This window comes from Heptranchias perlo, chromosome 6 (assembly GCF_035084215.1).
Source record: "Heptranchias perlo isolate sHepPer1 chromosome 6, sHepPer1.hap1, whole genome shotgun sequence".
NCBI lineage: Eukaryota > Metazoa > Chordata > Chondrichthyes > Hexanchiformes > Hexanchidae > Heptranchias > Heptranchias perlo.
Window position 1 is genome coordinate 59,996,738 of NC_090330.1, and position 20,560 is coordinate 60,017,297.

At 39.7% G+C, this 20,560-nt stretch overlaps 1 protein-coding gene across 1 annotated transcript in view; it reads right to left on the reverse strand.

The window, feature by feature from the left end:
• zmp:0000001236 (mastermind-like protein 2) overlaps positions 1–18,741 on the reverse strand; it is a 359,321-nt gene extending 340,580 nt beyond the window's left edge. The window contains exon 1 of the mRNA XM_067986378.1: positions 17,688–18,741. Coding sequence (XP_067842479.1) covers positions 17,688–18,014 — 327 coding nt within the window. The 5' untranslated portion in view covers positions 18,015–18,741. The remainder of the gene's footprint in view (positions 1–17,687) is intronic.
• Between the last annotated feature and the right edge of the window lie 1,819 nt (positions 18,742–20,560).

Genomic DNA, 20,560 nt, shown 5'->3' on the forward strand with positions numbered 1-20,560 from the left:
GCCTCAACCAAGTTTTTCCAATTCAGTTGGTAAAAGTAGAATGTTACTGAGCGTTACATACCACAAAGTGCTATGCTGATACCCGGTCTGCACCGAATTATTTGATCTCAGCCATAGTAGCAGCATAGATGTTATAACTGGCCTCAGCATTCACTTAAGCAAAGTACTGGAAGGTGAGCAGCACCTGTTAAATCATCACAGCACTTTCAGGAGAGATGGAGACAAAACTGCAGGGACACATTGTGTAATTGTTGGTAAACAGGGAGCACCAAAAGCTCCTCTTATCAGAATCTATTCACACTAAAAGCTGTTTTACAAACACCACATAACAGTGTCAGCCTTGGCTCAGCACTCTTGCCTCTGAGTCAGAAGGTTGTGTGTTCAAGCTCAACTCCAAGATTTGAGCACACAATCTAGACTGACACTTTAGTGCAGTACTGAGGAAGTGCTGCATTGTCAGAAGCACTGTCTTTCAGATGAGATGTCACACCGAAGTCCTGTCTGCCTGTTCAGGTGGACACAAAAGAGCCCATGGCACTATTCAAAGAAGAGCAGGGAAGTTCTGGCCAACATTTATCCTTCAGCCAACACCACCAAAAACAGATTAACTGATCATTCATCTCATTGCAAGTTTGTGGGAATTTGCTGTGTGCAAATTGGCTGCTGTCTTTGCCTACAAAACAACAGTGAATACACTTCAAAAGTAATTCTTTGGCTGAAAACTACTTTGGGATGTCCTGAGGCTGTGAAATGTGCTATATAAATGCAAGTTATTTGGTCCCTACCACATACTTAATAGAGACCACCTACCTGGAACTATCACCTGAGGTTAGGCTCATAGATAGTCATTACAGACCAGTTTTGTTGGATTATTACAATCATATTATCATAATCCTATCACCATAACATTATGTCCCAATCAAAATGTACCAATTTATATCATAAGGGGTGTTATTTTAGAACATCAAGATACACAACCATTTCTTGTTTATTTGTAGGTAATTAATCCCATGATTATGTCATGAAAAAGCTGGTTTTGTGTCATTAAAGTCACCTCACCGAGCAACAACTAGCTTTAGTTTTATTTAAATGCAAACTCTCCAACATCTATTTACACCTAGAAGTAGGCACAGCTCCATCATTAACATGTGAATAGCACTGATTGTCTAGATAACTCTTGAATCCCTTTTGAAGCATTTCTACAATCTCCCCCTTCTCACTGCTGAGCAGAAGACAACGAAGAGTGTCCTGCTGTACCAGCATTTTTAAACCTCTATCCAAACTGTGGTTAATGGTTCAAAACTACTTCAAATAGCATTTCTTCACTTTTTTCCTCAAGTGAAACACTTCATCCCATAATGAAAACAAAGTGCAAAATCACTGCTGAAAGTCAGCGACAATACATCTGGAAGTAACAATGATGATTGCTATGATTCTACCGATATATAAATTGAACATAATCAACTCACATCTTTATAATATTTTGGTGTTTGTCTTGTATGTTGAATCTAGTCTATGGCAAATCAACTTGCTTCTTCCAAATTATTGAATCTCTGGGGTGAAAATCCACAGTGTGGGGGGTATCCCTGCATAAGTGCTGTGATGTGCCTGCCTGGAACCTTCAGCACTGATCCCACTGACGTTTGCGGGGTCAATGAGAGGTCCCTTGATATACCACTAGGGACATACCTATCTACCATGCAGCCCTGAGGAAAGAATACCCCCGCCCCCCCCAGAAGGAATACTTTCTTGCTACTTTTGGAAGGGGGCCGATGCTAAAATAAAACAAAAAAAATCTTACCCGTTAAATCTTCAGGGTCTTGGGCAGTGAACCAGGCCTGGATCATCAGGTAGACTCCACTTCCAGCATATGGCAGCCTGGTACACCTGGTCTCACCCAGGCATAATGGATGCCAAAGAACTGCTAATCAATTGAGAGGCCTGGCATTAAGAGTCCCCTCTTCAGCCCCACCCATCCTACTCCATTTCTTTAAAAAGAAAGAACTTGCATTTATATAGCAGCTTTTACAACCTCAGGATGTCTCAAAGTGCTTCACAGCCAATTAAGTATTTTTGTATTGTTGTAATGTAGGGAAAACACAGCAGCCAATTTGCACATAGCAAAGTCCCACAAATAACAATGAGATAAATAACCAGATAATCTCTTTTGGTTGAGAGATAAATACTGACCAGGACAGCAGAAAAGTTTCCCTGCTTTTCTTCGAATAGTGCCGTAGGATCTTTTACATCCACCTGAAAGGGCAGATGGGGATCCATTTAATGACTCAGCTGCAATATAAATAATCACAAACTTATCTATATATTTCCAACAGCTCCCTTCCTCTTCAAACAGCATGATTCCTCTCCCCCCCCACCCCCAGCCTCTAATATCCTGAACTCTTAGATCTAATCCCACCCCTGCATACTTCAGGATTTCCACATGGCCGACTGTCTCTCCAAATTCAGAGAAGCAGTTCAATGCACATCCCTCGACTAGACTGAAATTCTGGAAGCACCAAATAGCTGTAGCATGCACAAAGCGTTGAGCCGATTGCCAGTGTTTAGACACCTCTTGACTCCTCCAACGGACGTGTAAACCAGCCAGCTGACTAAGCAACACATTAGGCATCCTCCGACGCATGCACAAAATGTCAAGAGGAATTCCTGACTTTTGAACCATGTAGTTGAGTGGAACAAACAGAAAACAGGACAGAATAGCAGCCAGGCCAGAAGGCGCATAATGTACAGCAAAACAAGTTAAAAACGGCTGTGGAACTATAAACTAAAATAAAAACAATCACAGAGAGAAGAGCAGGGAATGAGCTCACAGAATGAGAAAAAAGATTTGGAGGCAGAGGAAAAGAACAAGGTCTTCCCTTCTGATCATGGCCTATTGCACACTGCCCATCTGCAACAGACAAAGGGAAGAGGCCAATCCTTATAAATCTGTGAGCAATACCATGGCAGATCACTCAGTAAAAATGGTAACTGACAGGCTAAATAAGAAAATTACACAAAAATACAAATGGAACATGGAATTTAAGGAGAGAGGTGGTTGAAGATCAGAGAGCAATGGATTGGGGCTAAACAGAGTTTCTTAGACTGAAAAGATGTGTTCTACATTGAGGCAGCTCTTATTTACGTAATAAATCTGGATTTAAGAATTGACACCAAATTGAGAGGGATGAAAAAGTTGTGATGAGAATTCTGAAAAACTGCAGGTTAGAAGGATAGGCAGCTATGTGGCAGAAGCAGTTCAATGTAGACAAATTTTGGAATTAATGGGAAAAGGAAATACATCTTTAGTTATAAGATTTTAAAAGGAGTAGAGCAGAGGGATTTGGTGCACATGTCTTTAAATGTGGCAGCAAAAGCTGATGAGGCCCTAAAAGAGGCAAATTATATCTAAAGGTATACACTTAAAAACAAGGAAGTAATGTTGAACTTATATTTAGGCCATAGCTGGAGACTTCTGTGCGCTTTTGGGCACCCCAATATATAGGAAAGCTATAAAAAGCAAATGAAAAAACACAGCATAGATTCACAGGGATGAGAGTTTACAGTTACAAAGAGAAACTTGAGAGGTTAGGGCTTTTTGCACTACAGCTGATAGAGATCTTCAAGATTATGAGGTGTTATGATAAGGTAAATAGTGATGGATTGTTTCCACTGATTGTGATTATCTTATATTTGTGCTCTGGTCTCACCAAACGGTAGTTAGAAAGTGGAATTCTCTGCTATAACCCGTTTTTGAAGCAGAGTTGCTAAATTCTTTTAAACAGGAATCAGACAGATGTTGAAAAAGAGGACTGTTAAAGTTAAGGGAAGTGAGAAGAGTGGGATTAAACTAGGTGGCTCGTGGGGAAAACACCAGTGCAGAGCTGATGGGCTGAATGGCCTGTTTCTGTACTGTAGTATTTGGTGATATTCTGACACAGATAGGACAAGCTCATACTCAGCATCAAGTTAATATTTGTGGCTTTCTAGAATTCCATTATTCACAATAGTGTAATAGTGTGGCTTCCTTCATAAAACCGGCTCAAAAATTAATAGATTGATTCAGGGTGGTGTAAACATCACCCAACACGACGATAAATCCATCAACCAACTAGCTTTGGTCCAGATCCGTGTTCAAGGTAGGAATGACAGCACTACCTGCTGTGGCAATAAGTCATACAGACCCAGAGGGTCCCAAGTTCAATCCCACAGCTTTTCCTGAGTTAGCTGACCTCAGCCGGGCCAACAGCTGGGATGCTACAATTGGTCCCAGTTGCCTGGGCTCAAGAAAGGAGGTTTGTGTTCCTAATTGCTATCCAGTGATGGCTGCTGGAAAGTGCACCTGTGGACTTCAGCTGAATACAGGATCGGCCTCTGCTGTGACGCCCTGCCAACCCTCAGTATTTAAGCTTCAAATATGAAGAATGGCCACATGGGCAAGGTATTGCCTGTGGAACTTACCGCAACAAGATCAGCACCTTCAGGAGAAGGGGAGACAAAAGCGAGAAAATAGGGAAAAAAATAAAACAAGGAGGTGACTATAGCATGATTACAGTTTTCTTCAGGGTATTGAGACTAGTGAGGAAAAGAATTCAACCAGAGTCCCTACTTCTTATCACCATACAGTGTGAAATATCTGTTGGAAATGCAGATGATGGTTGAAGAGAGGATTGGGCTCTGCTGTGATGTCCCTCTCACACAGTGTAATTGTCTACCAACATTCACTGCCAATACTACACTTGAAGAATGGCCAGTGAAGTACCACAAGGCCACAAGCACCCATGGAACTGCATGCCACCATAAGTTGCTGCCTTGGGGGCAGGGGAGAATGTCACAAACATCTGTTTAAAAAATGGTTTCAAAACAAAAAAACTAAACAAATTATTTACACTGTAGCACTATGAGAACACATTTGAATTGTTTCCTGTAAGCACTCAGGTACAGAAATGTATCTATAATAAGAGTATAACACATCAAGAAACATCTAAAAGTATATTTATAGTTTGGTACATTATCTACCAATTTGTAGCAATAGGTTGCCCAGAATGAGAAAGTATTCTTGAATTACTTATCTGATGAGGCAATTATTTGGCAACAATCAGCTCTCAACACCTTTGTCGAGGAGTCACATTAAAATGCTCCCTGTGTTAGGTTCTACTTGTCTATCCATTTGAACAGGTTCTGAGGCGTCAAGTTTCAAAACTCCACTCGGAGAAGTGAACTTCTGTCATAATATCAAAGCAACTTTATACCAAACTAACTTCTGCCTGAGACTGCAGCACAAAGCATGTGAACTGCAGCCACACACCTGCAGCTGCTTCCAAATCCAAAAACCAGGGGCCCCAGGATGATTGTCTACCTGGTAACAAAGTTTAGTGATTATCTGATGTCCAAGCTACAGATTTGTTTAATAATGTGAATAGGTTTCATTAAGAGATCATCAAATTGAAAGTTGTACTTTAACAGGTGGACAAGGCATGACAGTTCATTGCTTGCACTAATCCTGATAATCATTAATTACCATGTCACAGGGTACTGACTGTGCCTCTGAATAATTTACAACATGTGTCCAGCGTCTGGAGACGTGCAAATGACAAGATTTCCACCTGACAACGCTGGTAGCTCATTCATTCCGTGACCTGAAACATTTATTTTCATTTTTATTTGAAGCAAAATGCTGAACACATGCATAAATTTCAGTAATTACAAAATGTGTGAGAGAGATGGGGAGCTCTTGCATTTATTAATGTACCATATTTGAAAATGAAAAAGATGGAAAGACTTTAAAAGCTACTGTGAATATTATGGGAGGTTCAGACATCACCACAGCAATTGCAATTAAGACATCAACACACTGATTAAATAAAAAACAATTTTCATTATTTTGAATACATTTAGAGAGCTTTCCGTCCAAATGTCTAGTAAATTGGCAATGGAAAGACACATGCAAAAGATTGAAATGCTTAGAAATGGAGGGGTTAAAGGTTTGTGCTAACAGACACCCAATACAGTGAAATGTGCAAACATCAATACACTAAAAGGAGGTAGGAGAACCTGAGGACAGTGCCAGCGAGCACATGCGCAAAAACATTTGCATGTATATAGGCACACGTACATGCTAAAGGACAGTGGATACTGAAATTGTTTTTTTAAGTATCTAATTCATCTTGGAAAAATCTAATTCTGTTATATTCTGGGGTACAGTTCTCAGAAAGGTTTGAGTTTCCATCAGTGTATGTCTCCCATTTTTGTAAGAAAGATTTTCCAGGCTGCTAAGTACATCCTGCAGATGGCAGACTGGATAAGATCATCTTCTTTTGAAGAGCAATTTTTTCTCTTGAAGGAGTAAGGTACTTCCTGAAGATTATTGTGTTGTGTACAAAATGGCACAGGACTTTCAATAGTTTTTTTAAAAAATTATAAATAAAATAAGGAAGAGAGATATGGTTTGAAATGTTCTCGATCTAAATAGTGATGGTGATTAGACTTTTGTTTAGTAAGTATAATCAAACGGAACTCCGAGTTAAACCATAAAATTTGTCTGGAATAATCTATGCGACTGAGTTGTAACAACCCATTGCAAACAGATACGACCAGCAACTCCAAAACAACGGAACAAAGTTTCCAAACTTGGAAAACAAGGCAGGACAAGTTGCTGTCACGGATCACTCCGTTCTGAAGGAAATGGCAGCAGATGTCAATAGCTACCGTCCTTTATTTACCGTCTGAAATTGAGACCATTCCACAGACAATCAATTGTCACTTGGGTTATCCCTACAATGTTGATCGACAATAAATCTACCAACTTACATTTCTATAAAATTCCTCACAAAAAGAGACAAGAGGAGATCTGAGGTTGCTTTACAGGATGGAGGATATGAATGGATACTGAGTAGAAGGGAAATAAGGGAAAGATAGTAAGTTAGGGGCAAGCAAAGTCGCAGTTAAAGGAAAGGGTTTTTATGAGTCTTGCTTTTATGAGGCAAGCAGACAGGAAGGAGGCAAGACAGATGGATTTAGGAAGGGAGTCTCAGTGGGCAGGAGAATAGTGGCTGAAAGAGCAGCCACCAATGATAAACTAATGATAAAGTGTTGGTAAATGTGATCTGGGGTACAGCAGACACAAGTAATCTGCAGTTTTTACAAGTCATTATCTTTCTATTCCAGACCCACCGTATCAGGACACAGTTGAAGAAAGATGAAAAATGGTTTCAATCCAATTACTTGAAGATGTTGAAGTGATTATCAATAAATGCAACAGATCAAAGGGTTAGACTCTCCCACCTGAAGAGGAGTGCAAGCTCCTATAACTGGTGCCTTTTTTTGAAGGATGCCTCTGAAACATCTTCCTCTGACTGAAGCCCACTCATCCTCTGGTCATTTGATTCAGTGTCAAAAGATCCAAAGTGAACAGATTGGCCTTTAGCATCTCACCACAACAACTTCGAAGTAATCAGTTCAACTGCCCATGGACAAAGCTACTCTGTCTGTAACATAATGAAGAATTGGTGCATGCTTCAGACACTGCTTCATTCCCCACCAAAGAGGCACAGTAAAATCTTGCTGGAAAAGCTGATGCAGAATGCTTACAAGAGTTTTAATAGTGTTACTCCAAATGCTTAGTGGAGCAGGCTCAAGGGGCCATATGGCCTACTCCTGCTCTTATGTATGAAATATACTTACTAGGCATAAGAAATAAGTGTAAAATACATGAAGGCATGAACATGGGCATTACATGTCATCAGTGCTGGTATATAGAGTATAAATACCACAGTGCATTAATGGCCTGCTATCTTCTCTTTACTTTCACAATGACGAGACTTCTATACAATTATATAATCTACACTGACATGGCCTGAGCCACAACCACAATCCTTTGGACAAACATTTCCACTTCTGTATCTGAGCGAGTGTTTCTAAAGAACGTCAGAGAGATAGTCAAGAGTGTTGAAAGAAAAAATAACTTCTTTTATAAATTAACTTTCTTCCCAGATTTCCTCTCCTTTTCGGAAGTTCATGGTCGAGTACAATCCCACAAAAGCTGGCAGCCCACCATTACTTCGTCCAAGTAGCCATTTTTCATGTAGGAGTCTAAACAATGAGTGTCCACACACTATTTAATTGCCAGGGGCATCACAACTAAGTCTTAGCCTGTCTCCACCCAACATCCAGACACTGGCACGTTCCAGCACAGATCACTGGATTTACCCCTCCCTGGCCCAGAGATGCTAAAGCCAATTGTGCCAACTGCCACCCCAGCTGAGGTCAGCTACTCAACACAGACTGGGAATCGAATCTGGGACCTTTTGGTTGAACGGCTCAGCTACATACTCCCTTTATCAATTGAGTCATCAAGGGGTGCTAGGACTGCGTTCTTAATCTCATGAAATAGTGCAGCCTGGCCACCCTGTCTGTCAGGTCACTGACAGGACTGTCAATCAGTTCAATTTAAACAGCATCAGAAACTCAAGCAGTGATCACACATGTAAATAAGTGGGTGGGAACTACTGGAAATCCAAAACGTTATCCAAATTAGCCATTTATGTTTATACATTCAATTAAGTGGATTATGATCATAGAAGTAACAGGAAAAATCAGGACATTGGGCTCATATGTGATTTAAGTACTATGGAATTAAATGGGAGGCACTGTTTTTGATAAACCTTTAATTACACACCTCCTCACGTTTTATCAAGACATTTAATTTCAAAGTACTACATTTTAAAATAAAATATAAATGAATCATGTAACCTTTTCACATTATTTACAGAGCATGTCTGATTCTCCTGTTCCATATAGTGACATAAAACCTCATCAGTCTAGTGCAGTCACGTGGTATAAAATTATTTATTATAATTTTTGTTCTCATTAATGTGAGGGCTGTTAGTGTTAAGGCATGGAACAGTTTTTCATTCTGTATATCCAGTGTCAGCATCAAGCACTCTCGGGTCATGGCCAGCTGCAGAGATAAAGCTCCCTCTACTCCAGATAGGCTGAATGTCACTCATTAAGATTGGCAATCACTCATTTTTATTTAAAACTGCGAATTAGTTCCCCAATGATTCAACAGATTTATCCAATTAGAAACAGGCATACAGGCCAAGAAGGTTCCAAGTTTGCTCCCTGGTCTCTGCAGAGTTAACTGATCTCAGCCATTACAGCAGTTCGGACACTAGAATTGGCCCCTCAGAAAGAGACTTACATTTATATAGCGTCTTTCATGACCTCAGGTACCAAATCATTAGAGAGTGACTGGTGCCCGTGAAATTGTACCCTAGGAGAACAATGCCTTTTGAAGAGCAGGGGAGAAAATAGTCAAGGAAGTGTTTGTTTTGTGACCTATTTTATTTTATATTACTCTTAGAAATAAACACAGCTCTACATTTGTGTCTGTGTCACAGTTGTCATTCCTAACATCTTCATTTTCCCAATATTGAGAGCTCAGCTTAACCCTGTCAAAGCAGCACCAGTGTGATCTTGCCCATTTTCCACACCAACCACTCTTTAGCCTGAGTGCAACCGCTAATTTAGTGTTAATTAAAATGATGACTATCTTTGTGCTCTGGGCCCATACCCACCACAAATTGCACTGGGATTGCCCAAACGTATTTCAAGTAGGGACCAGCAGAAAAAGGAAACTTTCATCCTGTCAGCCTGGACTGGATTCAAAGCAAGGTCCCAGAGGTGAAAATTCAATTCACATAATTCAACTGAGGGAGCCTACTGGTGGCAACTACCAAATATTTGCCAAAAAAAGTGAATATGCCGACTGCCAAGAGTGTAGAATACCGTAGATCAAAGTATATTTCATATGAACTCTTTGGGGTTCTGATAACATTGATAATACTCTTCAATCTTTGCTTTTGTGATTTACGATGTCACTTGAACCCCACATAAATTATAGTATATGTTATTAATATTCTAGCCTATATGTCATGCTGTATGTAATAGACTATTTCCTACATTATCCAGCAATTAACTCTCATTTTCTGGACTTTTTAAATGGGGTTGAGGGGAAAGTTGACAGATATGAACCAGGCTTCATTCGCACTCAATGAATTGTCTTTAGGACCCACTGGAAATCCTCAGATCACTGCCGGAACAATACCACAGACCCCACCCAGCTCAGTAGTTTTCAAAATTAGCTTTTTATCGACCTCCACTTGGAAAACTTGTGAACTATAGAAAAATGCACGACATTCACTTTCATCTTAACTGACTGTCATAGGCACCAAGATAGATACACAGATGCTTTATCAATATGAAATCAAAGTAAATTTTTGTCTTTCGCTTTAAAAAAAAACTAATTTTGAAAAAAATTTATACCTGAGCTGCTAACCGTTAGATGCTTCCCAATTTTCCTGCTTCAACTTACTATATAATGTTTAGTTTCTGGAAATAAAATGTAGGAGGAAAAAATACAAAAACTATGGTATTTTGTTGAGATTCTACGTCAATAACAAAAGTTAAAAAATTAGACATCAATACACGCAAGGCACCTGAAAATTACCATGAAATATAATATTTAACATTTGATTTAAAAAGAAATTACATCAAATAATTTCAGTAACAAAAGTTATTTTCTGGTTAAGTACATTATATGATCTGAATCCCCAGTGTTGGGGGAAAAAGTTTGCATGTCATGTACCAATACATTCTTCATTGGTTAATTTGAAATACTGTAATATTTGAAAAGGGCTTGCTGGGCAATCATTTAAAGTCAAGGTCTTGACAAAATTGGATATTTGAGGTCTAATTCAAACCCATTTCAAATTTAGGTTAAAAATATGTTTGTACAGGGGGCAAATGCAAGGCAATCTAAGATGAGTTTCGAGGGCACGTGCGTAAATGCATGTAGGGTGGTGAACAAGGTTGGTGATCTGCAGGTACAAGTCACCACATGGGACTATTATATAATGGCAATAACAGAGACCCGCTCAAAGGGGAGGATTGAGGACTTAATATTCCTGGCTACAAGGTATTCAGGAAAGATAGGGAAGGAAAGAAAGGAGGGGGTGGCAGTAATGATCAAAGAAACTATTATAGCACTGGAAAGTGATGATGTAGTTGAGGGGTCAAAGACAGAATTTATTTGGTTAGAATTTAGGAATAATAGAGGAGCTATTACCCTACTGGGTGTATACTATAGGCCACCAAATAGTGGGAAGGAAATAGAGGAGCAAATCTGCAGGCAAGTTACAGAAAGATGCAAGAACTATACAGAAGTGATAATGGGGATCTTCAATTATCTCAATATAGACTGGGATAGTAACAGTGTAAAGGGAAAAGAGGGGATGGAATTCCTGAAATGTTTAGAAGAGAACTTTTTTGATCAGTGTGTTTCCAACCCAATGCCGAAGGAAGCAGTGCTGGATCTAGTTCTGGGAAATGAAGTGGGGCAAGTGGAGCATGTTTCACTGGGGAGCATTTAGGGAACAGTGATCATATCATCATTAGGTTTAGAATAGTTATGCAAAAGGACAAGGAACAATCAAGAGTAAAAATTCTTAACTGGAGGAGGGCTAATTTCAGTGAGTTAAAAAGGGATCTTGCCCAGGTGGATTGGAATCAAAAATTGGTAGGAAAAACTCTAATTGAACAATGGGAGGCCTTCAAGGAGAAGATGGTTTGGTACAGAGTAGGCATATTCCCACAAGGGGGAAAGGAAGGCATTCAAAGCTAGAGCACCCTGAATGACTAAAGATAGAGATTAAAATGAAACAGAAAAAGGAGGCTTATGACAAATGTAATGTTCATAATACTGTAGTGAACCAAACTGAATACAGAAAGTACAGAGGAAATCTAAAAAAGGAAATAAGAAGGGCAAAGAGTATGAAAATAGATTAGCGGCTAACATAAAAAAGGAACCCTAAAGTCTTTTATAAACATTTAAATAGTAAAAGGGTAGTCAAAGGAAAGGTGGGACAAACTAGGGACAAAAAAGGAGATTTTCTTGTGGAGGCAGAGGGTATGGCAGAGGCACCAAATGAATAAATCGTATCGGTCTTCACTACATAGGATGCTGCCAACGTAAAGGAGGAGATAGTCGCGATATTGGAGAGAATAAAAATAGATAAAGAGGTACTTAAAAGATTGGCACTACTTAAAGTAGAAAAGTCACCCAGTTCAGATGGAATACATCCTAGGTTACTGAGGGAAGTAAGGGTGGAAATTGCAGAGGCTCTGGCCACAATCTTCCAATCCTCCTTAGATATGGGGGCGGTGCCAGAGAACTGGAGAATTGCAGATGTTACACTCCTGTTCAAAAAAGGGGAGAGTGATAAACCCGACAATTACAGGCCAGTCAGCCTAACATTGGTGGCGGGGAAACTTTTAGAGATAATAATCCGGGACAAAATTAATTGGCATTTGGAAAAGAATGAACTAATAAATAAAAGTCAAAACGGATTTGTTAAAGGAAAATCGTGTTTGACTAACTTGATTAAGGTCTTTGATGAAGTAACAGAAAGGTTTGATGAGGGTAATGCAGTTGATGTTGTGTATATAAACTTTCAAAAGGTATTTGATAAAGTACCACATAATAGACTTGTTAGCAAAATTAAAGGGACATTGGCAGCGTGGATACAAAATTGGCTAAGGGACAGAAAACTGAGTAGAGGTGAGCAGTTGTTTTTCAGACTGGAGGGAAGTATACAGTGGTGTTCCCCAAGGGTCATTATTGGGACCAATGCCCTTTTTGATATATATTAATGACCTGGACTTGGGTATAATTCAAAGTTCGCAGATGATACAAAACTCAGAAATGTAGTAAACAATGTGGAGGATAGTAACAGACTTCAAGGGGACATAGACAGACTGGTGAAATGGATAAACACATGGCAGATGAAATTTAACAGAGAAATGTGAAGTGATACATTTTGGTAGGAAGAATGAGGAGAGGCAATATGAACTAAATGGTACAATTTTAAAGAGAGTGCAGGAACAGAGGGACCCGGGGGTGCACATACACTAATCTTTGAAGGTGGCAGGACACATTGAGACAGCTGTTAAAAAAGCATATGGGATTCTTGGCTTTATTAATAGAGGCATAGAGTCCAAAAGCAAGGAAGTTATGCTAAACCATTATAAAACACTCATTAGGCCTCAGCTGGAGTATTGTGCTCAATTCTGGGCACCACACTTTAGGAAGGATGTCAAGGCCCTAGAGAGGTGGAGAAGAGATGTAAAATTGGATTTGGAATGGTACTCGGGATGAGGGACTTCAGTTATGTGGAGAGACTGGAGAAGCTGCGGTTGTTCTCCTTAGAGCAGAGATGGTTAAGAGGAGATTTGATTGAGGTGTTCAAAATCATGAATGGTTTTGATAGAGTAAATAAGGAGAAACCGTTTCCAGTGGCAGAAGGGTTGGTAACCAGACTACACAGAGTTACGGTGAGGCAACATGAGGAAACATTTTTTTATGCAGCAAGTTATGATCTGGAATGCACTGCCTGAAAGGGAGGTGGAAGCAGATTCACTAGTAACTCTCAAAAGGGAATTGGATAAATACTTGAAGGGAAAAATATTACAGGGCTATGGGGAAAGAGCAGCGGAGTGGGACTAATTGGATAGCTCTTTTAAAGAGCTGGCACAGGCACAATGGGCAGAATGGCCTCCTCCTGTGCTGTACCATACTATGATACTATGAACTAATAGATTTTTAAATAATAATCCATTTTTTGACTAAAAATGTTTTAAAGTTCAACAAAAATTCTGCAAAATAAAATTGTTTTAATGAAAACGTGATTTAAAACTAGATTCTACAGGTAGAGATTGACTTTTTACACACAATATCAAATCTGAAAAAAAAGTTGTCTACCTGTTTGATATGATTACAGACACTTAGAAAAAAGTTTGGTACAAACTGTCCAGACATTAAAACATGTTCTCACCACCATATGCCAACTGGAAAATTACAGTTGAAAGCTGATTTAAGAGTCAGCATTTTTTCTCTTTTCTGATGCTGATGGTCTTGCTACATTTTTCCAGTTTATTATGTGTCCATGAAAGTTTATTTATTGATTTGGACTGCCTGTGGTACTCTTGTGCCACAGCTTTTTTCTGAATGCCTTCAGGGAGACAAAACAGTATCAATGTAATGTATGTAATAAGAATGGAGGTGGAGATCCAGCTCCTGGCTATTAATCTCTGTATCATCCTATACACACAGTGTCACTTTGGCTCAGTAGCACTGTCACCTCAGAGTCAGAAGGTTGTGAGCTCAAGCCTTGCTCCACCAGCACACAATCTAAACTAATACCTTTAGTCCTGAAACAGTGCTATGCTTTTGGAGGTGTTGTCTTTTAGATGAGACGTTAAATTACGGGTGTCTGCCTGTTGAGGTAGATGTAAAAAAAAGATTTGAAGAGCAGGGAGGTGTTCGAATCAACATTCCTCCTTCAGCCAAAACACCATAAACAGATTAAATGGTCATTGCAGTGTGCAAATTTATTGCCATTTTGTTACATAACATTAATGACTTCAAAAGTAATTCATTGGATTTGAAGTGCTTTGGAACATACTGAATATGCTGCATAATTACAAGTTCTTTCTTTTCTTTATACTTAAAAGCAATAAAGCAAACACTGCCCATTAAATACATTCATTAATAATTCTTGTTCGTAGAACTAGTTCGGGAGTCTCCCAAAGTATTCACAATCAAATCTACTATGCACAAGATGTCACAATATGTGCAAATGTAGCTAAATATTTTTAGACTCAGGAGTTTGTTGCAACCACACAGTACTATAGTTGGGCATGTGATTCAATTTATCTCAGCTTTATTACTCTTTCACCCGGAATGATACCAGGACTTAAAGGACTAAATTATGAGGACAAGTTGCACAAACTTGGTTTGTATTCCCTTGAGATTAAAAGGATGTGAGGTGATCAAATCGAGTTCTTTAAGTTGATAAAGGGACTCAACAGGCTAGATACAGAGCAATTATTTCCTCTGGTGGGGGAATCCAAAACAAGGGAGCATAATCTTCAAATTAGAGCTAGGCCACTTAGGACTAAAATCAGGAAGCACTTTTCACACAAAGGCTAGTGAAAATCTAGAACTCTTTTCCCTCAAAAGGCCATGGAAGTTGAGTCAATTGAAATTTTTAAGACAGAGGTTGATAGATATTTGTTAGGTAAGGATATCAAGGAATATGGAACAAAGGCAGGTAAATGGAGTTGAGGTACAAATCAGCCACGATCTAAATGAATCGTGGAACAGGCTCGAGGGACTCAATGGTCTACTCCTGCTCCTATGTTCATTTATTCCTATATTATCACACCTTTACTGTCATCAAGCCATCTCTCATGGTCAGGTAAGATTATTTAAAACATACATTTCTCCTTTTGAGAAAGTCCATGTCACAGACCTTTTCCTCATTTTTATCTGAATGATAATGAACTGGATTCCCTTGATGCCCAAGTCTTCATACTCCTTTTACCAAGAGCTTGTTATTTAAGCTGTCCAAAGATAATGGCTACTATGTATAATTATATTGAATGTATATATAATGTTGACAACAGGACTTAAGTAAAGTGCAATGCTGTGCATGTGAATTTTTCACGCTTTAACCACTTGAACTGTGAAAAAAATCCTGCAGTAAAATTGTTCAGTTTTGTTTTCCCAAACTTAATTTGTGTCTGAAGAGAATGTTTTGAGGAAGAGAACACTAAACTAAAATCCTGATGGTTACAGGTCTACCACAGGTGGTGGTAGTGGTGACAGCAATTTGAGGTAATGAGTTAAGATATCACACAAGTGTATTGTTACAACCTTAAAGATTTTAAGTATGATTTTTCTTATACAGTACTAATACTATGCCCTAAATAAGTCATTTGTCAACATTATGTAAACCTGTAGAAATATAATTATTGTACTTATTTAATTTTCTCTTATGTTTCTCCTTCTTAAATACTGTTTTCCTGTTGACTTATAATTTAAAACAACTTGTAAAACTATCTATTTTATGTAAAACAGAGTCAATAAGCAGTTATTTTGAAAAAGTGATTTTTAACTATTTAGTATAAATGATATAAAAACAAATAGCTGGCATTGAATTTAAGGCTGTAATTCAATCTCAACATTGTGCTGAAGTTTATAATCTGCTGAAGCTTCAACTTCACAGTTTGAGATGTCATCACAATTGCTTGAGTGAATTACAGCTTTGTAACTATTTATATAAATATGTATGTTTATATATACATATATATGCGTACAGATAGAGCTTCTCTAATGGCTCATGAGTTTATCCAGTGAGTAGCTGGGCCATACTGAGTAGGAAGATCCCTAGTTTGATCCTTTTTCTGTACTCAGTTAGCTGATCTCAGCCAGAGCATGGTACGGGCACTACAATTGGCATCAGTACCCTGGGTTATGGAAGGAAAATCACTGGGGTTCATGTTCACTCCCCAGCAACTCTCGTTGGAAGTGTGCACATGCGGACATCAGATGAGACCAGGGAAGAGGCGCAGTTGTGATGTGCCCTTATTGCAGCCAGTTAGATATCCTACTGACACTCATTGTCAAAGCTCACATAAATAACGGGCACAGGTAATATACAGAGGGCACCTATAGATCCACACCCCAGTAAGGAATCAGCACTTTCAGGAGGAGGGGACAAGGGAGAAAATTGATGAGGAAAGAAAATGTACAGGTGTACGATACTGAAATGTCTTTCACAAAACTATGACTCAAAGAGCAGAAAGATAATGTACCTACATCAACAAGATTTAGTCCTGGTGATATGCTGTACATTCATAAAGGTTTCAGCTGATGAAGAAACTATCTTTCATACACACAAACATTAACAGATAGTTATGAGTGTGCTACAAAGCACTTACACAACTAAGGAGTTCAGGTACTACAGAAACATAAGTCAGGCAATGTACATCAACCCAAACCCTGAGGATTATATAACTGCCTTTGATTTCCAAATTGTCATTTGTTATTCTGTACAACATGCACACAATCAGTGACTGTTATTCAAAACTGTAGATAAAAACATCAACAAACTTGCTTAAATCAAAGCAGTTCTTATCCTAATGTTTACCAATCATTAATGTAAGCAGGTGTAACTTATTGGCCAATTCAGTAGTTTTGAGTGAGCAAATGCCATTTATTGATCACATGTCTGGTCGGCTGTTTCTTCCAATGAGATGTGGGGGTCATTCAGTTCAGTATAGGCAGGCAGGCTTTTTCAAAGTATCCACCAAAGACTGAACCCTCCACTCAGGTCACAGCTTATTATTTCACAAAATAGATTAAGGGAACCAATAGACCGGGCTTCTTTGATAACACTTGTGGAACTTTAAAGAAATATGGTAACAATATAACACTGTGACACAGAACTATTTTCCAAGGGGAGAGCCTTTTTGAACATTGCAATGCATTTTTCTTAAGATTAATCCAAACTGACATTTTGTTTTTCACAAATTCATGCAAATAATTTTAAGTCTTGTCTGTCGACAAGCTGGAAACTGGGGACAGTACAGCTTTAAGACACACTTTTCAAAGTCTGATTGCACGTTTTGAAAAAAACTAACAGCTGCTTATGCAGATCCAATTCTTTTGAACACAAACAACCAAAACAACAACAAAGGGAATTCTAAATAGAACAACAGAACGTGTCGTTTTTTTCTTGAACGGTAAGATAAGTGGAAAAGTGAGCAAGTAAAGGAAGCAAACTTACAGCGATCAGAGTGAGATTCCTGTGTTCGCTGGATGCGTTAGGTCCTGTGGGCTGTTCGCTGTCGCAGTTTTTGGTGGCTCGGTTGCTCTCGTGTTGTTGCTGTTGCTGCTGCTGTTTGGCTTTGGGGGTCTTCTTACTGCGTGTTTCCAGGTACTTCTGGTGTAGGGCGAGTTTGTCCCTTCTCTCCTGCTCGATGCGCTGCGGCTGGTTCTGCTCGTAGCGGACCTGGCAGACTGCGTGGTGCCGGCGGCACAGCTCGATCCGCTGCCTCAACCTCTCCACGATCGCGCTGTGCTTCGGGTTTGGGGGCATGTTGTAATCCCCCATCCTAACCTCCCAGCACACTATGTTGACAAGTTTTTTTGTATTCTGATTTATTTTTTTTTTCCCGGAGCGATTGCAAAGGAATAAATTGCAATAAAAAAAATCAAAAAGTCTTGGGTTCTTTTTTGTTTTAATTAAATCAAAATCTTAACAAAAACACTCTGCACCCTTAAATCCACCTCCTTCAAGATGATTGAAGACCATTTTCCTCCTGTGTCACTGTAATATTCCTTCAGACGATCGCAATGGTGACACCGGCCCCTTTAATCAACCCACAGATACTTTCTCTTTCTCTCTTTACACACACACACTGAGATATGTTTGGATCTCCCTCTTTGCTCGCACGATCCCCTCTTCTGTCCCGTCCGGCAAAAAAAAACTACTCGAGACAGAGAGAGAGAAAAAAAATTGTGAGGGGAGGGGAGAGAGAGGAGGGGGGGGGGGGAAGGAAAAAGAAAAGACACAACAACAACACAAAAAAAAGTCTTCAAGAAAAAAAAAACAGATCGCGCTGAAACTTGCTAACTTGCAGGCGGAATCCGGGTCGGGATGTCTGTCCTGCTGCTCCCGTCCATCCAGATGCGGGAGTTTTTTCAGTGCTGCCGGCGGGGATCTCCGGCAAGTTTGTCGGTGAGAGGAGGCAGTGGGACTCGGCGCTGTTTTTGTTTGGTGTCGGCTGCTGCCGCCGCCGTCTGATGGCTCATTGCATGGAGATTGGAGTCACAGGCGGGTATTGTGTAGAAAGAGAGAGAGAGAAAGGGGGCGCTTCTTTCCAGAGACTAGCGGAATGATACCGCCACTGCCTGAGTAAACAAGGGAAGGGAAAGAAAAATAAAACCAGAGACTCCAAATAGCAAACAAAATGGGCGAAGTAGGATTTTAAAAAAAATTTTAAGAAAAGGATTCAGATTCATTGAAAAAAAGTAAACCTCCAAAAAAGTGGAAGCTTCACCCTCTGCCATTGCACGGAGCTTTTGGAGTTGGCTCCCCCCCTCTTTTATTCAACGATTCTTCCAGCTTTCCTTTCACGATTAAGTTTCTTGTCAATTTTGCGTAAATTTGTAAACAGGGAAACTTTTTTTAAATGTTTCTTTTTTTCTAGAGGCAATCTGATTTAGCCCCCTCCCCTCGAATTAGAGATTGTTTTCTCTCTGTTAAATATTTACATTCTATACAATTGGAGAAATGCATGAACACATATGAAACGTGCTTTGAAGGGGCAGTGTTGGAAATCCTGGTGTGTAATAGGAGTGCATCCCAAATGCCTCATTACAAAGCAGACCTCACTGACCCCGGTTCATAGATAAATGCTGTTTTTTTTCTAAATAAAATAGTGTTATTCCACTTTTTGTCGAAATCTCTCTCTCCCCAATTTTTTTTAGGTCTCTGCTACTGCACGTTCTCCTACTCCGACAAAGCCACTGGCAATCCATTGCTGTGACAGCCAATGGAAGGTGTGTCATCAACACACAGTGTGATGGATGACCATACCGCCCAGCGAGGAAGCACCTTACCTCCTCTTACCACAACAGCCAAATCTAGATCAGAAGTCACCAAGTGGGGAATGATAGGCAAACACCTGTGCCCTCTCCAATCTGCACTGGTACACTGATACACTGTGCCACATACTCATCATGTTAAAGATTTTGATGTAGATCACACACATTGCAACAATTCAAAGATAACTTGGGATGCACTTGCACTGCATGTTTAACATCAGTGTGAAGTGATTTCCACTTTGCACCAACATTAAACTAGCAATGTAAACCTGGTGTCAGGACCCGAGCTGAATAGAATTTTATGATGAAGAGACTGGTTGATTTTGCAATAGCTTATCAAGGGGGCTTGCAGGGTAGTAGCTTAAATCTCTTCAAGGCAAAATTGGACAAGTAACACATAATTGGATACAACGGCAAAGCAGAGAACTAGATGGGCCTACGGTCTTTTGCAGGCTTGATATTTTCTATGTTTCTATGACCTGACTCTGGAGTAAAGCAAAGTGAAACTCCCTGAAGGGGTAATCTCATACTGTTTTGATTTGACACTGCATGGAAGGGTCGATGCTGGGGAGGTGCGCTCGGGTAATGGCCCCTCACTAGTAGCCCTCAATTAGGTAGAGAAGACTACAGCACAAGGTTATATTAATTAATATAAACTGGTACCACTTGAGATTCCCCATGTATATTACTTCGCTGAGCACTTGTATAAAATGGGTGCTTGGAAGCCTGAAAGCTGTTCATTGAAGCGCTTCACCACTTAAAACTAGCTTGCCATATTATTGAAATTTGCCTTCTGGCTGCTATTTTCATCATGAGTTTGTGCATTACTGCTAATAATTTTTGCCTGTTATTCGCTGTTTTTTTTTTCTTCAATTCAGCACTCCTTTGGTGCACACAGCAACATTCCTGCTTTCACCAGTGCAAGCAAAGATGACCATGGTATTCCATTAGGCCTGCCAATGGATTTGTAGGAGGAATAGGAATTCCTGAGGAGGGAGGAGAAGCAGGTGTACTGGCACGGCAGCCATCTGGCACCCACCTGCAGGTGGC